Below are 22,118 nucleotides of genomic sequence, written 5' to 3' on the forward strand. Positions count from 1 at the left end.
TACTTCAGGTTTATGTCTTGCAAAAATGAGCCAACATTCCCTTCTCTAAGCAATCTTGCCAAGAAACATCTGGAACTTATTACATCATCTGTACCTTCAGTTAGGATTTTCTCAAAGACAAAGTTAGTGAGCTAGAAAAGAAGTACAAGAAAACATTTATTTTCCATTAATAATTTGTACACTTTATTTTAAAAAGACACAAGTGCAATAACAGGGAAAATGTCTTATTATATTATTGTTTCTGAACAAAAAAGTGGAGTGTGCCATGTGAGATTTAGAGCAACAAATACTTCCCTAGCAGTCTGTCTAATTAAATATCCAGGCCTAGTGTGTGGTTTCACCTCATTACAGGCTACAACTTGGCATGCCAACGCACTCAGTACACTCTGACAGCGCCTCAGACAGCAGCTCCATTACAGACTACAGGAACCTGGACACCAGTATCTCATAAGGGTGGAAGTACAATACTGTACAATAGAATACAATCAAACTTTCAAAATAAGATCCCACAGGTTTCAAAGTGTCCGTGATGGGGTTGAATTAGGATTGTGATTTCATGCATGAGGTGGGAAGTTGTATTTTCTAAAATATTTGACCAATAATATTTAAGAAATCTACTATCAGATCAATTTATTAGACATGCAGTTCTTTAAGGTAATCAAAAATGCACCTCTCTGAGAGAATCATACATTGTCGTGGTCCCTCGGTCCTACCTGGCTGACATATCAGGGTTTGTTTTGTCTCTCTCTAGGCTTCCGTTTCTTTCTCCTCTCTTCTGTCTGTTATTGTTTGTTGTTGTCTGTGCTGTGAGGCAGTACTCACTCGTGTTCCTACCCTTGAGTCTACACACCTGAAGATAATCAACCCCCTCTGGCCTCTGATCTCATCATCAGCCATTACTTAAGGTAGTCATTACTGGATTGTTGAACTACCTTGTTAGTTAAGCACTGGCTCCTAGCTTGTATTTTGCTCGTGTGTGTTTGCCTCAAAGGATCCGACATTGTCTTCTCCCTCTGCACAGACCTTCCCTGGATTCCCCTTCCTGGACTGTGGTGAGTGTGCCTATTTTGAGAGAGTATTGTACTGGAGAGACAATTGAATGTTTTCGGATGCAGTTTCACCATTGACCCCTGGAGACCCATTTTTCCACCTGCACTGTTATTTATAGCATATTCTGGTGAAAACGCTGTAAATAGAATGCACTAAACTTTAAAATCATAAAACATCAATTATCTGTCTGCATCACTAACAGCTTTAAGCATAAGAAAATTAAGTTGTTGTGAACCCATGCTTTCATTTAGTGTGAAACATGTTTAACAACCATTTAGTAAATACAATAACTGAGGCCTTGGTTATAAATTCCACGTTACTTTCCATGTCCGCAGGTCTGCTGGACTCTACTTGAGTCAGAGTGACTTAACTTCAGGAACAGCTATGAGGGTGTGTGCATGGCATCATGGGCCTGCCAGTTTTTTTGTCACTAATTGCACATTCACCCCAGATGGCAAACTTCAGATAAGTATGACGAACAGTTACTCAGCCATGGTGTCTCCAGCTCTCTGCACCAAGGTTTAAGTGACTAAGCTCCCTTAACCTTATAGTTAGAAGAGAAGGTTGTATGTTACTTTTCTCTGGTAGGGTGTCCCTAGGCAAATTAGACAATTTTCATTTCTTCCTATGTTTCATTGGCAACCTAAAGGTTGAATGCATAGCCATCTATCATGAAATCTTCTGTCTATTAGGAAGTATCTCCAATGGTATTAAGTCAAGTGTCTTAGTGCCCTAGTGGTCAGTATATTGATAGGAGTTCCACAGAGATATATTTTAAGAGCTCTATTATTTACCATTTATATAAAGAATAAATATGTCATGTATATCTTTACACTATTTTATATGCCACTTGAGAGCTTTTTCTTTTATCTGGACATTGCAAAACTGTTGTATTCTTTTGCTATATTTCAAATCTACCAAGAAGAGGCCAAGAAATCTATCAAGAAATGGAATGCTCATCATTGCTACAGTAATTACAATCGCTGGTCATAGGACTTTCTAATATTAGCTGTGCTTCTTATTGAAATCTGTATTTAAAAACACAAAACAGGATTATAAAAATAATAAAAGGGAAACAATGCATATAAATATATGTATATATATACACTAACCACAAAAATGCCCAAAAGACAGCAAGTTTTTAAGCACTTGAGATACTAAATCTTCCAACTGAGACATCCAGATAAATCTTTCCCCACCTGGTTAGAGAAGTGAAAGGCGCCACACTTTTTGATATTTATGTATTCATTTGAATTTCATTTTCCTTTTATAACATACTGTTAAAAACAAAATATACAAATGTTCACAATATGTTGCCGTTGCTACAAGAGATGTCAGGTGTGATAATTCACAGCTTTATAATGCAGTGTTATGCTAAGAAACCTTGCATAATACTCCACGTAACTTGGCATGCACCTCACAAAACACGTAACTACACATCAGCGCCAATGTGTAGTTACACCAGAGGATACCCACAAAGGTCTAATGTCTCTTGTGGAAGCAAAAGCGGGACCTTAATGGCAGGAGGCATGTCATTTTAACATCGTGGCTTATTAGGGGCATTTCTGCATGACAAAAATCAATGCTAATACTTTAAAAATACCAGCCTAAAAGGCAACATTCCCACCTACATCAGACACACCTAAATACTGGTACAAATATTGCATAAGAAATTGTTCTGAACAGAGGTTTTCACTCTAAGTGCAAATTTTACAATTACATTTTTACATTTACAATTAACAATGAGATAAAAAGAACTTACACAACTAACATTTTACCAATAAATGTATGTTGCCACTTTGTGGCAGTAAGTTTTTTATCACCGTCTGGTCACTGCAGTGACGAAGCATAACACACATTTGTGTGATTTTATCAGGCACTACACATTCATTACCAGCTGGTACTAAAATACAAAGAGGTTAATAGTTTAAAAAATGTCAAAATAGGCCTTACATTCAGTGTATTCGTTTTCTTTCTAAAAAGCTTTTCAGCACGAACGTCTTCATGTAATGGAGGTATTTCAGAATATAAGGTGAGATCAATCTTTCATGAGGCACTAGACTGAGAGCAACTGCCTTACACAGGCATCAAACTGCATTAAAATCATTCCAGACTCCAAATGGAACATCTGTTTAATAAATAGGGTTAAAGAGGCACTCATCAGTGCAAATGTCTTGGTTGCTGGAAGGTAAGGAAGGTGTCTATGTGGCCATTTTCCATCTTTCCACTAACCAAAAATAATGTCTAAATTTTCTTAAACACATATGAAATGAATTGAGTGTCTAACTTCATCCTGAGGCTATAGAGAAGGCACTTAATTCTGCACTTTGCTTCTGTGCTGTTGTCTATCCCTGGGAACTATTTTTCATCTGATTCACAGTCTCCCAGGTGAAGCCTGAGTACCCCTTCAGTGTGCAGCTGCAACAAGCGGTTAAATTCAGCTGGCATTGCATGAAAACTCGCTTTAGCTGGTTTGTCATCATAGTAGTGGTTAGTCAGGGTATAGAGGCCATATGGGTGATTACTAAAGGGCCAGAATCCATACAGATGCACATTTTCACACAATTCCAGGGCCATGCTAACCATAATTAATCCAGTGCTGAGCCGCCTTTCTTTCAGGCCTTCAGAGCTCCAGAATTGAGCCAGACTGTCAAGGTACTGAGGGTTAAAGAAAACAGGTCGAATAGGGCTTTTAAAGTCCTCTATTGTATATGCAACTCGCTGACACACAGCAGTATTTATACCAAAGGAGAAGGCAGGAAGGAGCAGCAGAGAGTTGCCGTACTTGCGAAGACTCTCCACGAATGGAAGGCGGCGTCCCACCAGGGAGCCATACCTGTGCAAAAGAAATAGCTGACTTTGAGCAACAACTCATAAGTAATGTGAGGTGGCAGCAACTTTTTTTCTTGCTTACCTCTGTGTGAAGATGCTTGGATTTGCTGTCACAAGGCTAGTTTTGCTGCCAACATCTTTCTCATATCCATTTTCCAAAGGAGGTAAGTTGCACCTGAACAAACAAAAAAGTAGACACAGGAATGGTTATGTGGAATTTCCACTCTGAATTTGGTCTACATTGGACACTTTTCTCACCTGATAACAAAGTCAGCTGAATCAATCATTTTTCCACAGCTGCTGTCAGACAGGATCCCACCATTCCCAACTACTGAACAAGTGTCCCATTTCTTACTTGAAAAAGGATTCTCCTGGAATAGACAGCGACAAATAAGGCATTATAAAAAAAACATTTACCATTGTTGCTGATGTCAAATGTTGAAGCAAAAAGGATTTATATATAATCTTTCCTCTTCAATTCACACATGTTTTCTGTCAATTTAAACTGATACTGAACTAAATCAGCATTTGTTGCTTTGCTGGTTGAGATGCTACTATATCACCTTAGCTTTTGTGGTTTGGTAGCTTACATATTTTTATATCTCTCATTCTGGATTTGACTTTATTTTTGAAACACTTCATAACAACTGACCGAATTGCAGTCGAAACAGAGTAATTAAAATGTTTAAAAAAAATAAGATAACAAGAACAGAAGAATAAATCAGTACAGGTACAAACAAAGAGCAAGAGGTTAAACACAGATAACAACTCACACTGGGTTAAAAGCCAAGGAGAAAAGCTGTGTTCTTAAATGATTTTTAAAAACAGCAAGAGATGGAGCCTGCCTGGCAGCTCATTCCACATTTTAGGAGGCAAAACTGCAAAGGCTGTGCCTCCTCTGGATTTACAAAATGTCTACGGGACAATCAAAAGCATTTGGTTATCTGATGTAAGAGCGTGAAGGCATGTAAAGGTGAAGCAGCTCAGACAAATAAGAAGGGGCAAGACCATTAAGACACTTAAAAACAAATAAAAGAATTTGAAATGGATGAAATGACTGCATGTCTGTTATTACTATGCAGTTTTTCTGCTTCTCCTTTTTTATACTGGTGTATACTTTATACTTAGTGTTGGAGCTATTTGTTCTTTATTTTTGTTTTTGTTCTTATTTTTGAAATTAGTTAAAGTTTGTTGTTAGTTTACTTATATTTTGGGGTTTATTTGTCGGTTAATATTTTGTTTTAAATGATTTGTTTTGTTTGTTGTTATTTTGTTAAATTAGTCAGTAAGAGCTGTAGGGCCATTTTGTTTCTATAAATAAAGAGACTGGTATAGGACCAGCATGCATTGGGGTGGGCCTATGGTTTTTTACCAGAGCAGGAGAAGCAGTAGGAAGGATCTTGTTATTGCTTGCCAAATGGATAAATAAACCAAAACTCTCAACTAAAAGGTTTGGACAATGGACTTCTTTTGCCTGCGTACGAAATATTACCTCAGTGCAGCAGTGGCTTGTGGACTTTAAGTTGTGGGACGTTTGATCATACAAAAGTAAAGGAATTGCCACTACACAAAGTAAAAAACCTTCCCGTGGACAAAGGAATAATCCTTCATTAATGGATATAAGGATTTCAAGGATCACCGTCGAACTCGAATAAAAGTTATTGGATCGTCTGGTGAGTAATCCAGACGGATTTGATGTTGAAGCCTGGATCAACATGTCACTCGTTCGTCAAAGCTGGTGAGTGATAATATTGTTTAAGCCGTAAAGGAAAACGGTGAAACTATTGGAGTTTAAAGACATAATTTCACTACAAAGACTGATGAACTGAGTTTTGACGTACTAAATTGGTGCATAATTGGATCGCTAATTGAAACATGCCAATGCCCTCCGTGGAAATGTTTGTTCGCTGCAAAAGGCAGGTAAATGGATGTCATGTTTGTACTTTAGGCTATGGATTCTCAGTGTGCTGTGCATCTTTATAAAGTTTGAAATAATCCAAGAGGACAATAAAAATGTCGGATATTAAGAGTAAACGAGAGGATGACACTGAGATGCAAGCAGAGAAAAGAAGCGTTAAATTTACGCCAAAAGGTTTGGATTTGTATATAAAGACATGCCAAGAAAAGCGCAGTTCAATGTGTAAGCAAGCATCTAAGTACATGGGGAAAATTTCCGCTTTAATGACCTCACATGAAAACGTTAAGGAAGTGTCTTCTGAATTTGGGAAGTTTATTAAATGCTATCAAGATGCAAACGCTTTGCAAGAATCCTTTTTAAGTTTGCCACTGCCAGAAGATGAAGTGAAAAGGCAAGTTGCACATTTTCAGTCGAAGGTGACAGCATTCTCTGTTTTTATGGACAAAGTAAAGGTTTGGTTGCAGGAGGCGGGCGAGCCGTATACTGAACAAAACAATACTGTTCGCAATGATAAAGCTGTTGAAAGTTTGGATGAAATAAAACCTGAAGACAGTGTCTCTAATATCTCAAGTGTAAAACCACCTTCAAAAACCTTGTCACAGCAAAGTCGAATTTCATCAACATCTTCCGCATGCATTAAAGCTGCGGCTGACAAGGCAGCGCTCATGGAGCGACTGGCTGCATTAAAGAAAAAACATTCTATCGAAGCGCAAGAGGAAAAACTGAGAAAAGAAAAGGAGAAACTGAGAAAAGAAAAGGAGACATTATCCTTGGAAACAGAGCTGGCAGCCACTAATGCAAAGCTTCGTGTCTTAAAAATAAATTCAGTTTGTAGCTCTGAGCATTCTGATGGAATGAACTCTTATTTTGAAAGAGGGCACGTACAAGAAGCGCCTAGTTTAAATCCTTGTGCCGATACATTTGTTCCAACATCAAGAGATTACTCTGGTATAAATTCTGCATCTGAATCACAAGTAATCGTACCTAGACAAAGTCAAACCCAACATCAGGTTGATGATTCAGCTCAAGTGACGCAGCAAACACAGCCTCAGTCTCCTACTTTGACTGGGAATTGCACGAAGGAGATTGTAAATATTATGCAAAAACAAAATGACATCACTACTTTGCTTGTAAAACAAAACTTATCTTCTGTCCTCCCCGCCAGAAACATCCCTGTGTTTGATGGAGACCCTTTACAGTACAGATCATTTATGAATGCCTTTGAAAATGGAGTGGAAGCTAAAACTGATAACTGGAGCGACTGTTTGCATTTTTTAGAGCAGTTCACTAGGGGGCAGCCTAGGGATTTGGTGCATAGTTGTCAGCACTTACCACCTGAGCAGGGCTATTCCACAGCCAAAGATCTTCTTGAAGAACATTTTGGGAACGAAAATAAAATTGCCTCTGCATATATGGAGAGGATTGTGAGTTGGGTACCTATTAAAAGTGAGGATGTGAAAGGTCTACAGTCATTCTCTCTTTTTCTTCAAGGATGTTCGAATCTAATGCAGCAAGTTGTTTATATGAAGGAGTTGGATTTGCCCTCAAATATGAGAATGGTTGTTATGAAACTTCCATACAAATTGAGGGAAAAATGGAGAGTTGTTGCCTATGAACTGCAGGAACAAAATGGTTACAGAGCAGTATTCACTGATCTGGTTACCTTTATAATAAAACAGGTAAAAGTAGCATCAGATCCAGTGTTTGGCAACATACAAGACTCACAATCTGGAAGCAGCTTTAAAGCTTCAAGTTCTACCAAGCAAAGAAAAAAGGGAAGTAGTTTTGCCACTAATGTCAGTACAGTGCCAGGAATCAAAACTCAATCAACTGGAAGCAGAACAACTTCCGCCGTTCTGCATAGTTGTTTGTTTTGTTCACACAGCAATCATTTACTAGAGAATTGTAAGCAGTTTAAAGCTAAAACGCATCAGGATAAGTTGACTTTTATCAAGGAAAGGGGAATTTGTTTTGGTTGTTTAAAAGTTGGTCACACAAGCAAAGACTGTAGGAGTCGTTTGGATTGCGACGTGTGTCACCAAAGGCACCCAGGGGTTCTTCATATAGAGCGAAAGGATCCAGGTGCGTCTTCGGAACAAACTCAACAGAGGACAAACTCTAATGTCAACTTTTCAACTGCAACCACTCAGACATGTGGGTATATTGGGGCTGGTCATGAAGTTGATGCAATTTTTTCTATAGTTCCAGTTCAAGTTAAGAGCCAAAAGAGTAATAAAATTGTGCAAACTTATGCGTTTTTGGATCCTGGAAGTTCAGGTACATTCTGTACAGAAACTTTGGCAAAAAGGCTGAATGTAAAAGGTAAAAAGACCAATATCTTTTTGAGAACAACGAGTCAAGATAAGATTGTTAGTACACAAGTTCTGTCTGGTTTGGAAGTGTCTGGTTTGGAAGCAAATGATTTCATGCCATTGCCAGATGTTTTGACTCAAAAGACTATGCCAGTTTCTACAGTTAATATTCCCCAGCAAAGCGACATCGATCAGTGGCCTCATCTTAAACCTGTTAAATTGTACAACGTTAATGCAGATGTGGAACTACTGATAGGCACTGATGCTTCCAATGTTTTGGAGCCATGGAAGGTGATAAACAGTGTGGGAGGTGGACCTTATGCTGTAAAAACAAAAGTTGGCTGGGTCATAAATGGTCCCCTGCGCACTGGAAGTAACAGTGGAAATAAAACCAACTGCACTGCTGTAACAGCCAATAGGATTTCTGTTGAGCGTCTTGAAGACATGTTGATTAAACAGTACAATCATGATTTTAATGAAAGATCATCAGAGGAGCAGACTGAAATGTCTAGAGAGGATCTGTGTTTCATGGATATTGTTAGTAGTTCAATAAAGCTTATTGGAAATCATTATCACATTGATTTGCCTTTCAGGAGAGAAGGTTCCAGTTTGCCAAATAACCTCTGTGTCGCGGAGCAGCGTCTCCAGAGTCTCAGACGGAGATTTGAAAAGGATACTCATTATAAGGATGAATACACTGAATGTGTAAACAACATGCTTGAACGAGGATATGCCGAGTTTGTGCCTGTAGATGAGTTGCACAAAGATGATGGAAAGGTGTGGTACATCCCTCATCATGGAGTGTATCATCCCACAAAGGGCAAATTAAGAGTTGTATTTGACTGTGGAACAACTTATAAAGGAGCATCATTGAACAGTCGGCTTCTACAGGGACCTGATCTCACAAACTCGCTGGTTGGGGTTCTGATCAGATTTAGACAAGAGCCTGTTGCAACCCGTTTTGCCCCACTGGCAACAATTGTTGCCAAAGTTTATCACTGTCATTTTCGACTCACAATAAAAAATCTCAAAGGTACTAATGCAACTTTTTCCACTTATATGCTAGTAGACAACTTAGACAAAGGTTTTGATTTTTAAAAAATCGTTTCCAAGTGCTTCCTATCGCATGACATCATCTGCTTCCCGCTCTTTCTGGCTGAAGACATGGCGGATGCAAATCATCCTGGAAAGAGGTAATTTTCATAAATTTCTTATGACTTTCCCCCCAAACATATTTATAATTATTTAATCATTCAAGTCTCTAGAGTAACCCTCCCCAAAAAAATTGTACCTAGGATAAATATTTTTTTGTTCATGGGCTTATTTCTGTGAGTGGCAACAAAAGTTGCCAGTGGGCACATAGCATGTCGCTAACTAAAGGAAAACACTGTCTGCAGGATTGCTCCTAATTTACTTATTTAAAATTGTAGAATGATGTACAATGGCTCATTTTAGTCCTTTTAGAATAATTCCTAGCTAAATAAATTCACAGGTATTCAAGGCCTCTGTGTATAGGATTTTTATACATTACCATACATCATTTTCTTGCTAGCTAAAATTCGCTTGCTAGCTAACATGTATGTTGTCCTTTCCTTAGGTACACCGTAGCAGAGATCCTGGCCATGCTGCAGGACTCTGAAACTGTGGCGGACATCACAGTTGTGCCTGAGTCAGAAATGCACGCACATGACACAGACTGTGACAGTGACCAATCTGATGATGAGGCCACTGGTGACCATAACCGCCTCCCATCAAGAATACTCAAAGGTGAAGGCTTTCTACCTAATTCGGACATGCAGCTGCCAAATCCCCCCGATGATGATCCTGGGTGCTCATCCTCAGTGAGTCAGACAGAGACTAGAAAGGTCAGTGGCACAAATGAAAATGTGACCAGTCAGATTGTTGGGCCCATGCTCCACAAAACTAAGAACCAAGACAGGAAATTCAAAAAAATCAAAATTGCGGCCAAAGCACCAGCACAAGCCAACAAAAAATATCAGATCCCTCGCTATGTCCCCAAAGAACATGATCCTGGCTTCACATCAGATGATCCAGTGGATATCTTCCTCACATTTTATCCCAAGTCCCTCAGAGATGTCACACTGGAAATGTCCAATCTCTACGCTGAACAAAAAGGGAAAACGCTCAACCTGACTGAGGATGAACGTTCCCTTCACAGCACCCCAGACCTTCAAGAAGACACCCAGAGGAGATGCTGAGTATCTGGTTGAGGCAGAGAAGCTGATTGTAAGGTGGAATGACAACAGCGTGGTCACCGTGGTGTCGAACATGGAGAGGGAGTTCACCGAAACTGAGGCGAAGAGATGGAATAAACAGAAGCGGACTATGGACAAGGTCAGACAGCCCAAGTGTATCCAGGACTACAACACACACATGGGAGGAGTGGACCTGCATGACCAGTTTGTCAGCCGCTACAGAGTCAACATCCGGTCCAAGAAGTGGTGGTGGCCATGCTTCAGCTGGGCCCTGAACAGTGCCATGGTGAACAGCTGGTGCTATTACAGATACACAAGGCTGTATGTTATTTAGTGATATCACAATCGAGTTGGTGATGTTTGACTCGAGGTCATCGCTAGTGCTCTTCGGTCGACAAGAGCAACAGTGATGATATCCAGACCAACATCACAAACTCAAGTGTGATATTGCTTTTACAGAACATTCTACATATGGGGCATGACGTTGTAGAAAGGATGAAACGATGCACATTCATGCATCTATCATGCTTGTTTTGTCATTCATTTAGGTCCTGGAAAAGCGGGGAGAAGGATCTCCTCTCCTTCCAGAGGCTGGTAGCCCAGACCCTCCTCCTGCGCCATGGAACAAAGCCAAGTAGGCAGGGCAGAAGATCTTCAATGGCGGTGGCGATAACTGATGCCACCAGGTTTGATAATTTGAACCACTGGCCCTGCAACACTGGTAGCAGGTACAAGCGATGCAAGAACTGCGGCGGACGCACATCATTTGCATGTGGAAAGTGTGATGTGCCACTACATGTGGAGTGCTTCAAGAAGTACCACACTGAGTAGAACATGCATGAAAGATGATGGAATGTATGGGAAGAAATATGTTATATATGTATATATGTTTTTAGAGGTTCTAAGAAAAAAATGTTTGTTGAGTTTTTGAGTATAAAAAAATTGAGAATAAAGAAATCAGTTCAAATTGTTTGATGTTTTGAATTTTATACAGGGGGAACCTGAGGCTCCACCTTTTTGTTATTATTTATTATGACTATATTATTATTTTGTTCTTATTATATTATTATTATTACTTCTCTATTATTATTATTAGGTGACATTTGACCTAGTGACAAGCTGTGTGACTACTGGCAACAATTGTTGCCAGTCATAAAAATGCTATTTTCTTCAAAAAAAAGTACAAAATGGAAAAAATAAATACATAACATGATTCAGAGGGACTCAACTGATAAAATGATATGCCTTACAACTCTGAAAAAAATCTGGGCACAAACGGGTTAATGGCGGACATTGATTCCATGTTTCACCAAGTTCACGTCTCAGAAAAACATGTCAACTTTCTCCGTTTCCTGTGGTGGCAACATGGCGACACTTCAAGGTCTGCACAGGAATGCAGGATGAAAGTGCATTTGTTTGGAGCTGTATCTTCGCCAAGTTGTGCAAATTATGCTCTACAGAGAACTGCAGATGATAATGCACAACAGTTTCCAGCTGAAGTGGTTGATACAGTCAAAAGAAACTTTTATGTGGATGATTGTTTGAAATCTGTTGCTTCAGAAGAGGAGGCAGTGCACATGGTGAAGAGGCTGACAGATATCTGCGCTAAAGGAGGATTTAAGCTTTCAAAATGGATCAGCAACAGTCGCACAGTGCTCATGTCAATCCCAGAGGAAAGAAGAGCAAAGGAAATTAAGGATCTGGATTTGGACACAGATCAACTTCCAGTTGAGAGAGCACTGGGTTTACAGTGGTGCATAGCAACAGACAAGTTCCAGTTCAGAACCTCCCTGCAGGACCGTCCAACAACCAGAAGGGGAATTTTGTCTGTGGTCAGCTCACTGTATGATCCTTTGGGAATCTTGTCTCCCTTCAGTATGCCAGCTAAACTGTTGCTACAAGAGCTTTGCCGACAAAATTTGAAGTGGGATGAAGTTATTCCCCACTCTCTTTCCCAGCGGTGGCGTGATTGGCTGGAGGATCTCCAGCTGATTTCAAAGTTTAAAGTGGAACGTTGCATTAAACCAAATTGCTTTGGAAGACCAGATAGGGCACAACTTCATCATTTTTCTGATGCAAGTCAAGATGGGTATGGAACGGTGTCATATTTAAAGTTGGAAAAGAATAACGTCACGCATGTTGCTTTTATCCTGGGAAAGGCTAGAGTTGCTCCTCTCAAGCAAACTACAATTCCCAGGTTGGAATTGACGGCTGCAGTTCTTGCAGTTCGGGTGGACAGGCTTCTGCAAAAGGAGCTGCAAGTCAGGTTGGAAAAATCAGTTTTTTGGACTGATAGCACAACAGTACTGAAATACATCTCCAATGAAACCAGAAGATTCAATACTTTTGTTGCAAACAGAATTGCTGTTATTCGGGAAGCAACAGATGTGAATCAGTGGAGATACGTTTCTTCTAAGGAGAATCCTGCAGATGACGCATCCAGAGGTATGAGAGCTGGGGATCTCCTCAAATGTAGGAGATGGATAAAAGGGCCAGAATTTCTCTATGAGTCAGAAAAGGAATGGCCTAAACTGGATGTGGAGTACAGTGTAATTTCTGCAGATGACCCAGAGGTCAAAAGGGACCTGACAATGAATGCCATTGTGAGAGAATTACAAAATCCTACCAGCTATTTTATCCTCTACTTCTCGTCTTGGGCAAAACTTAAAATCTCTGTAGCCTGGCTTTTAAAGATGAAAGAGGTCTTGGTGTTGTTGGCACAGAAGAGGAAAGAGTTGCTTGCTGCAGGTTTGAATAAGAATGATCCGGAAGGTCAGAAAGAAGTGGAGATAAGAATGGAAAGATTTAAGACCACTTTGAAGAAAGGAAATCTCACTCCAGAAGACTTGGCAAAGGCAGAACAAGCTATTCTTCAATATGCACAACAACAGAAATTTACGACTGAAATGGCTTTAATCCGCAATGGCCTCAAAGGAGTCTCTAAGGGAAATTGTCTCTATAAACTTGATCCAGTGTTGGATGCAGGAATCCTCAGAGTGGGTGGCCGATTGAATAAAGCAGCCATGCCTATGGAATTAAAGCATCCTGTAATTTTGACAAAAGATATGCATGTGTCAACACTGATTTTACGCCATATCCATCAAAGGTTGGGACATGCAGGAAGAGCACACATGCTGTCAAAACTAAGACAAAATTACTGGATACTAAATGCAAATTCTGCTGCCAGGAAAATCATCTCTCGTTGTGTCACGTGTAGACGCAACAGAGGAAAGTTTGTTGAACAAAAGATGGCGGATCTGCCTGAAGAGAGAGTCCTGCCAGACATAGCTCCATTCACAAAGGTTGGAGTTGACTATTTTGGACCTATAAGTGTTAAAAGAGGACGAAGTCTCCTTAAAAGGTATGGAGTTCTTTTTACCTGTTTCACCAGTCGTGCAGTACATCTGGAGATTGCATATACACTTGATACGGACTCTTGTATAAATGCTGTGAGGAGGTTCATCTGTAGACGAGGCCCAGTTTCGACCATCAGATCTGATAATGCTACAAATTTTGTTGGGGCGAATCGAGAGTTGAAAGAAAGTTTGACTAAGCTGGACCATGCCAAAATTCAAAAGGCTTTTGTTCAGGATGGCATGAAATGGAACTTCAACATTCCAGCAGCCTCTCACCAAGGTGGTGTGTGGGAGCGTCTCATTCGTTCAATAAAGAATATTTTAGCCTCAGTTCTTAAGGAGCAAGTTCTGGATGATGAAGGACTCCACACAGTCTTCTGTGAGGTTGAAGCTATAATGAACGACAGACCCATTACTAAAGTTTCAGATGACTCAAATGATCTTGAAGCACTGACACCCAATCACTTGTTGTTGCTGAAAAATAAACCAGTTTTTCCACCAGGACTGTTTCATCCAAGTGATTTGCATGTCAGGAAAAGGTGGAAACAGGTACAGTACATGGCAGAGTTGTTCTGGAAGAGATGGCTTTCTGAGTACCTACCTCTGATGCAAGAAAGACAAAAATGGATGAGGACTAAAAGATGTCTTATACCTGGAGATGTTGTTTTAATTGCAGACGCTACAGCTCCAAGAGGATCATGGATGATGGCGAAAGTCTTAAATGTAAACCAGGATGCAAAAGGCTTGGTGCGTTCTGTGAGACTACAAACAAGGACCAGTGTTTTGGAAAGGCCAGTGACAAAACTTATTTTGCTACTGGAAGCCTCATCGTGAAGAAAATCCTCAATGAAAATTAAGGATTTGTTTAAGGGAATAGCTCCTCCTTTTGGGACTTTAAAGTAATTGTGATTGTATGCACAATTAGGGGCCGGAGTGTTGGAGCTATTTGTTCTTTATTTTTGTTTTTGTTCTTATTTTTGAAATTAGTTAAAGTTTGTTGTTAGTTTACTTATATTTTGGGGTTTATTTGTCGGTTAATATTTTGTTTTAAATGATTTGTTTTGTTTGTTGTTATTTTGTTAAATTAGTCAGTAAGAGCTGTAGGGCCATTTTGTTTCTATAAATAAAGAGACTGGTATAGGACCAGCATGCATTGGGGTGGGCCTATGGTTTTTTTTACCAGAGCAGGAGAAGCAGTAGGAAGGATCTTGTTATTGCTTGCCAAATGGATAAATAAACCAAAACCAAAACTCTCAACTAAAAGGTTTGGACAATGGACTTCTTTTGCCTGCGTACGAAATATTACCTCAGTGCAGCAGTGGCTTGTGGACTTTAAGTTGTGGGACGTTTGATCATACAAAAGTAAAGGAATTGCCACTACACTTAATTTGTATCTGTTTGAGGGGGTGTAGCATTTAAGTTCCTGTTTGTAATACTTCTAAAAACATATTTTTAAAAGTGATGGTGCATTACTTACATATGGCTGTGTATGTATTTACATAAGCAAGCCCCAGCCCCTCCCGCCTCTCTCACACACACACACACACAAACAAACAAACAAACAAACAAACAAACAAACAAACAAACAAACAAACAAAAACAAAAAACCCTACCTTTGTAAAAATGCTGAACAGCTCTTTGTTCACCTGTAGAGTCCTCTTCTTTTCCCCATCATAAACGAGCTTCAACCCCACTGGAGTGTTATTCTTGGTAATGATTGCTTTGTCAATGCCATTGCACTTAAGTCTCAGATCAGTTCTGGGGAATATAAAACACTTTGTTGACACAGGCTAGCTATTTACCAGACAAACCGGTTCGCAGTTATTAACTGGGAACAGAAATATTGCTTTTCTCAAAATACAAGCTATCTGGATTGTCATATAATTTCATATTATGCAGTAAATTAGAAGAATATTTTAGGAAATAACATTAGTTTATTAAAAACATGACAATGGTTGGATCTCGAATAAAAATAAATTTTAATGCCATTATAAGAAATGCATATTAGCCATGTGTCTGAAAGCCTGTGTGACATCTAAGAAAACTGTCAATATTTAAAGTTGATGCTTGTTTAATTTATACTAACAGACATTGCCAATCTAAATGAAACCACTGCTATCGGTCCCTTAACGTAATGCCAAGGAATACCATTTCTTTAATGCTTTTGATTCTCTTCATGTTCATTGACGTGTTCAGTGAAATAGTTCAGTGTGAATAAATAGACAGAGAGAGATGAGACATCAGTACACCCACAGGGCAGGAGAGCATACAACAGGTGAGTGAGGGGAGGAACAAACATTGATCAATATAAAGTTAAACAGGAAAAGGTTAAAAATAAAATAAAAGAGCAGTGTATTACAACACAGTTAGCTTTAGTAATCGGTATAAAAAAATCTTTCTTTCAGCTGTAGGTAACAAATACAACAACAACTCCTGTTAATGTTTTATGCAGCTCGAGCTAATAGAAAGTCTCAGTCACATAGTCTTAAAGAGATATTTACCCACATGGTAAATATCTCAAGTATTCTTTGTTGTGCCTACAGAGATATTATGTCAAAGTCATCGTCCCTCATTGCAGGGCTCCTTTGGTTTAAGCTACTGGCTCACTGACTCCTACATGAGGCTGATGACACCTGATACCTGATAGGCTGATACCTCAATCAAATCTTTGCATAAAAAAATCCTGTTATCGATACACTATTTGAATATATTGTGGTAGGGATCATATTATGCTTGCAGAGCTCATCTGTGACTTTAATTTTATTTTATTTTTAATTAAAAATTTACTCGAGCAGACACACACACTCCTATTTAGTAAAACATTTTACTTTGATTTGTAATTTCTATAGAAAAAAATTGGAAGTGTTTGCAAATTGGTTCTTACCTGAATTTTAAGTATTTCTCCTCCTGCTTCTTCCAGGTTTGATTGTAACGCTCTTGTACCTTGCTAATGATTTCCCTGTGAAACACACAAACACACAGTCAACAGAATCATATCTGCACAGCTGACTTTGCACAGCTCATTTTTGACGATGGCATAAACAAAGAGGTTTCTCGGGGAAATTCTGAGACTGTTATGTTTTCTCTCACTTGCAGCCTTTGCAAATTTCTGAGGGCTTTGCGGCATGTTTCTTTTGAGAAGCTGGTTGGTGAGGCTTCACATGTCTGCAAAAAAACACAAACAAACAACAAAAACAAAGAAAACTGGTCAGATTAAGTAATACAGATCAGGAAAATGCAGAAAAAAGAGATGACATATTATAACAGCATTTCATTGTTGTTGTCAGTTGTTCACACATCCTGGTGTGAACAACTTAGTGATTCAGAGTGACGTATTGTTCCAGTCAGTGTCAAGCACTGTACTTAAAACTTGCTTGTTGTCCTTTTTTTCCAGTTTGTGCAACTAAATAATTATAATACGTAATATAATATAATTATATTACATCATATCACAGCAACTGTTCCTAATTTTTACTCAACTAAACTGATCCGACAACTTAAGTAATTATTTACAAAGGACAGTTGGACTGAATGATATGTTATCCTGGCTGTTATCCTTCCAACCTCCATAAAGATTAAATAATCTTGCATGCAATTGGTGTTCATGACTTAAACACTTCTTCGTGCAAATGATAGCCTCAGTTTCCTGTTCCTAGCTGGCAGCAGTGACAGTGTGTGGTCACCTGCTGCTGTAGCCCACCTGCTTCAAGGTTCAATATGCTGTAAGGAACCTTGGAGTCATTTTTGACCAAGACATGTCCTTCAATGCACATATTAAACAAATATGTAAATATGTAATATGCTTTCTTCCATTTGCACAACATCTCTAAAATTAGAAATATCCTGTCTCACAGTTACGCTGAAAAACTAGTTCGTGCATTTATTACTTCCAGGCTGGACGACTGCAATTCATTATTATCAGGATGTCCTAAAACCTCCCTGAAAAGCCTTCAGTTAATCCAAAATGCTACAGCAAGAGTTACTGACAGGGACTAGAAAGAGAGAGCATATTTCTCCTATATTGGCTTCCCTTCATTGGCTCCCTGTTAAATCCAGAATTGAATTCAAAATCCTGCTCCTCACATACAAGGTCTTAAATAATCAGGCACCATCTTATCTTAATGACATTGTGGTACCATATCACCCCAGTAGAGCACTTCATTCTTGCACTGCAGGCTTACTTGTTGTTCCTAGAGTATTTAAAAGTACACAATATCTCCACTTTCAAGATTAGGCTTAAAACTTTCCTTTTTGCTAAAGCATATAGTTAGGGCTGGACCAGGTGACCCTGAATCCTCCCTTAGTTATGCTGCAATAGGCATAAGCTGTTGGGGGATTCCCATGATGCATTGAGTTTTTCCTTTTCAGTCACCTTTTTCACTCACTATGTGTTAACAGACCTCTCTGCATTGAATCGTACTTGTTATTAATCTCTGGCTCTCTTCCACAGCATGTTTTTATCCTGTTTTCCTTCTCTCACCCCAACCAGTCACAGCAGATGGCCCCGCCCCTCCCTCATCCTGGTTCTGCCGGAGGTTTCTTCCTGTTAAAAGGGAGTTTTTCCTTCCCACTGTCGCCAAAGTGCTTGCTCATAGGGGGTCATATGATTGTTGGGTTTTTCTCTGTATGTATTATTGTAGGGTCTACCTTAAAATATAAAGCGCCTTGAGACGAGTGTTGTTGTGATTTGGCGCTATATAAATAAAATTTAATTTAATTTAATCTTCAGTGTACCCTTTCAAATAAAGATGTCTATAGCAAATACTTCAGCTTCTACACCTCTTTTCAGAAGATAGTTCTGCTTCTGCTTTTTTCAGCAGAAAATTTCCGCTACACAACATTCTCATTGCATTCTCACAGGAAATACAACTTTTTCTAGTTTTTACTATTACTATTGTTGTTGTTGTTGTTGTTAAATAATGATAAAAAGAAACATTTTATTGCTATTAATAGTAGCTATGTGATATTATATCAAGACTTATGTTTGGATAGGGTTTAAAATATTTAGTTTAATGAATCAAAACTAATTCAGTCCTACCTAAGTGGTAAAACGGAATATACACAATAATGCAACAGCCATCATATACAGCACACCATATCTATGTCAATCTTTGACAGGGGTGCGTTGGTCTAAATAAGGCTTGCTATTCAAATAATAAATAAATAAAGCAATGCATATTTACATTTACAAATTTAGCCACAGTTATAAAACTATAGAATTATCTGTCTTAGATTGCAGAAAATTTGTTTTGCAAGCTGATCGATGAATATCTTTCATTTCATAGAGACTTGGGGGGTATTTCTCAAAGTCTGTCCTGCTTAAGCTCAATGTATGTCTCAGTCCGGGGGTTACGACTGCTGCAGAAGGATCGAACTAGAGTGAAACGAATTAAACTGAGCAATGAATACAAAACTGCATGAATTAGTGTAACTTACAGTTTAAGTGTATCAGCAGAATTCAGCTAAAGGGCCACAGTAACTTTCCTGGGCGAGCCTGGACTCCCGAGGTCCTTAACCCTTACGCTGTCTCACTCAACAGCCTAATATCTAAATGTAGCTTTAATACAAGAATTTTATCATGTCTTTTTCAACACTTAACACCTTTTAATTTTCATATTTCAAAAGGTTATTACATTTTCATATTTCAGATTTGAGGTATATTTCTTCAGCTCCAAAAAGGCTGAATATATTATTTAAATATCTAGGCTACAGGTCCATATGTCCCCAAACCTTGACCCCAAAACGCTGGCAGTCGCATTATTTATCAGAAAACATCATAACAGAAATACTGAAAAAGTCCTTTACTTTTGACACTTTAGCTTCACTTTAAGGAAATGTGCTTAAGTGTGCCTATGGCACACTTATTACTATTTGGCAGATTTATTATTGTTATTATTATTATTACCGTTATTCCCACCCCATGCAGCAGACTGTGACAGCACTGAGCAGCTCCTTCAGTGGGAGACTGCGGCACCCACGGTGTGGGACGGAGAGATTTCACAGGTCTTTCCTCCCCACTGCTGTCAGACTCCACAACAAAGACTTTAACTGAACAAACACACACATCCACACATGTGCAATAACACTAAGTGCAATAATCTTTTCTGGCATCGTTGTTTTTTTACTCAGTTGTATATAGCATTTGTATTCTATTTTTATCTTATTGTATATTTTTTTCTACTGTATATAATATTTTATTTTATTCTATTCTGTACAGTTGTGTACTGTATTTATTCTTATTGTATTCTAATTTTTGCTTCATAACTTTTGCACTGTCCACTTCCTGCTGTGACAAAACAAATTTCCAACATGTGGGAATAATAAAGGTTATCTTATCTTATTCCGCTTAAAATTTTGATCACGCCCCACAGCTTTGAGACAACCCCCATATTTATTATACCGTTTCATACAGCTCGATAGGGAATGGTGTGCTATGGGAAAGGGCCTGAAAAAAGGTCCCAACCCAGGCCACTTTGAAGGTCCACCGCTCGGCCATACTTTGTCATAGAAACATCATTTAAACTTCTACAGGTCACAAGACTTTGGACTTTTATTGACCAAATCCATGTTGTGAGTCTGGAGAATAATTTGAAAAAAAGGTCTTTCTCTTCCTTTCCCACCCAAACCGTTTGCCCTACATGTATAATTTATACATCAAAACGTAGCTATCGTTGTCTACTTTCATCCAGTGTCTTCCTCACTGAGATCATATTTATGGTTTTCACACAAATGCCATCAAAGCGCAGCCTCCTCCCTCTCTGTCCCCATAGACGGCCATTCTAAACCTGCTCTCAATTTTCGGTTCAAATTTAACATCAGAGCGTGTCTTTACACTGTCACCACGTCAGTATAATACACTCTACAGGCATGGAAATTTATTATGTTGTAGTCTGGAAGTTCCTACCACTCACAGTGAAAGAATCTTTGTGATCGGACCTACAGTTTTCTCTTGGGAACAATTTGTTTCAGAGTTTAATTCCTGTTTGCCGTTCTCTGTGTTTGACCCCAAATGCAGTGTGTGTGTGTCCCAGCGCCTCCTGCCACTCACACGAGTTACTATAGCAACCAGCCTTAACAGCTATGAACTGATGACTTTTTAAAACTCAACAGTTTTTTCCTCCAACCACATAGATCCTGTCTTCTGACAACTACCTTTGTTAATATGAGCTCAAAACATACTCTGACGAGTAAAATTAAGTGCAAAACCGTCATACCATTGTGAATGTAACCTACAAGCATACTTTAACAGCAAAAATTAAGTGGCAGATCACCCTACCTTTGTTAATAAGCGCTAGAAACACACTCTGACGGGTACAATTAAGTTCCAAGCCATGCTACTTTTGTGAATGTGACCTACAAGCATACTTAAACCGGTAAAATGAAGTGGCAAACCGTCCTGGCTTTATGGATATGAGCTACAAGCATACTCTGATGGCCAAAAGTGGCAAACCGTCAAACCTACTTAAATTTATGCTGGAATTACTCTGTGACAGCAGAAATGTGCACAAACTACTTACGGTAGGACGTTTTGCCAAAGTAGGATGGTTTATCAGAACACCGGCATAGGCACAATTAAAGTTTCTTCAGAAATGTTCGCTTTCTAGTTTCACATCTTTGTTGCTACTTTTATACGGTGAGCACAATCGTTCTTCCACGGCCTCTTTAGTTTTTGCTCTCTAGGCACAAATGTAGTTATGCACTCACTTGCCGTCCGACTTGTACCAGATGAGAGTGGTCATCAGGCTCCCCAGACAGACGAGAGTGATCATGAGAGACAAGAAAGACTTCGAGAGCTGTCCCCTCATACCTCTCCCCTCCTGTTAGTCTTTCCCTTTAGAGGCCCACCTTTGTCTGTCTCTCTCCCTCTCTTCCTCCTTTTACCTTGCGCAACACGCGCTTGTTTTATCTACCCTGTCCCGTTGCCTATGTTCTCATATTTCCAAACTCGGTTTGCACTGCCACGAAGTACTTCACAAGCACACACGCCGGCTCAGTGAAGGCTGTTAATCTTTTTCCTCATGCCTGTCTGCTGTTTTACGCACTCATCACTCCCGCCTCCCTCGCTCACTCTCTTCCTGTCTCATTTGCCTCTGTGGTTCAAATCCCTCCTCGATAAATTAAGCACCAGAAATTCAGTCATTTCTCTCTGTCTAGTATGATTTCTTTTCCGCCAGACTGGTCGAGACAAGTTTGAGCCCCTGTGCGCACTTCTGTTACTCTTGTTTCCTCTCGTTACACTTTGGTGGCAGTCAGCCGAGATGAAACCGATAGAACGTTCCTCCACATCCCTCTTAAATTCTCGCCACTTCTGCTTTGCTCGTCCGTTTCTTTATGTTGTCGCGCACCTTTTTTGTCATTTGCTCACACGATGAAAGTCCGCCATTTCTTCTCAACTACAGCTCTGTTTTAGCCCCATTCTCTCGGGCTTCTGTGT

The 22,118-nt window shown here is 39.3% G+C and overlaps 3 protein-coding genes across 3 annotated transcripts; 2 read left to right on the forward strand and 1 right to left on the reverse strand.

Moving 5' to 3' along the window:
- Window positions 1-175: 175 nt before the first annotated feature.
- Window positions 176-22,103, reverse strand: LOC146634078 (alpha-2,8-sialyltransferase 8F-like). Its single transcript, XM_085351797.1, has 7 exons — window positions 21,389-22,103; window positions 16,775-16,849; window positions 16,569-16,643; window positions 15,298-15,442; window positions 4,141-4,253; window positions 3,965-4,057; window positions 176-3,886 (listed from the first exon to the last, which is right to left on the reverse strand). Exons 1-7 carry the CDS (start codon window positions 21,487-21,489, stop codon window positions 3,409-3,411), a joined length of 1,080 nt encoding a protein of 359 aa, XP_085207923.1. The 5' UTR covers window positions 21,490-22,103; the 3' UTR covers window positions 176-3,408.
- On the forward strand, window positions 5,896-13,233 carry LOC146634079 (uncharacterized). The gene is made up of 2 exons (XM_085352765.1): window positions 5,896-6,818; window positions 13,203-13,233. The coding sequence occupies exons 1-2, from the start codon at window positions 5,896-5,898 to the stop codon at window positions 13,231-13,233; spliced, it is 954 nt and encodes a 317-aa protein (XP_085208891.1).
- On the forward strand, window positions 9,696-10,331 carry LOC146634080 (uncharacterized; the record flags this gene model as incomplete). The annotated part of the gene is made up of 1 exon (XM_085352881.1): window positions 9,696-10,331. A coding segment is annotated over one exon (636 nt), but the record flags the coding sequence as incomplete, so codon positions are not given.
- Window positions 22,104-22,118: the final 15 nt, after the last annotated feature.

The sequence above is a fragment of the Diplotaxodon limnothrissa genome, linkage group LG4, assembly GCF_057381915.1.
Source record: "Diplotaxodon limnothrissa isolate DT_005_m linkage group LG4, D_limnothrissa_male_GT1.1, whole genome shotgun sequence".
Lineage (NCBI taxonomy): Eukaryota > Metazoa > Chordata > Actinopteri > Cichliformes > Cichlidae > Diplotaxodon > Diplotaxodon limnothrissa.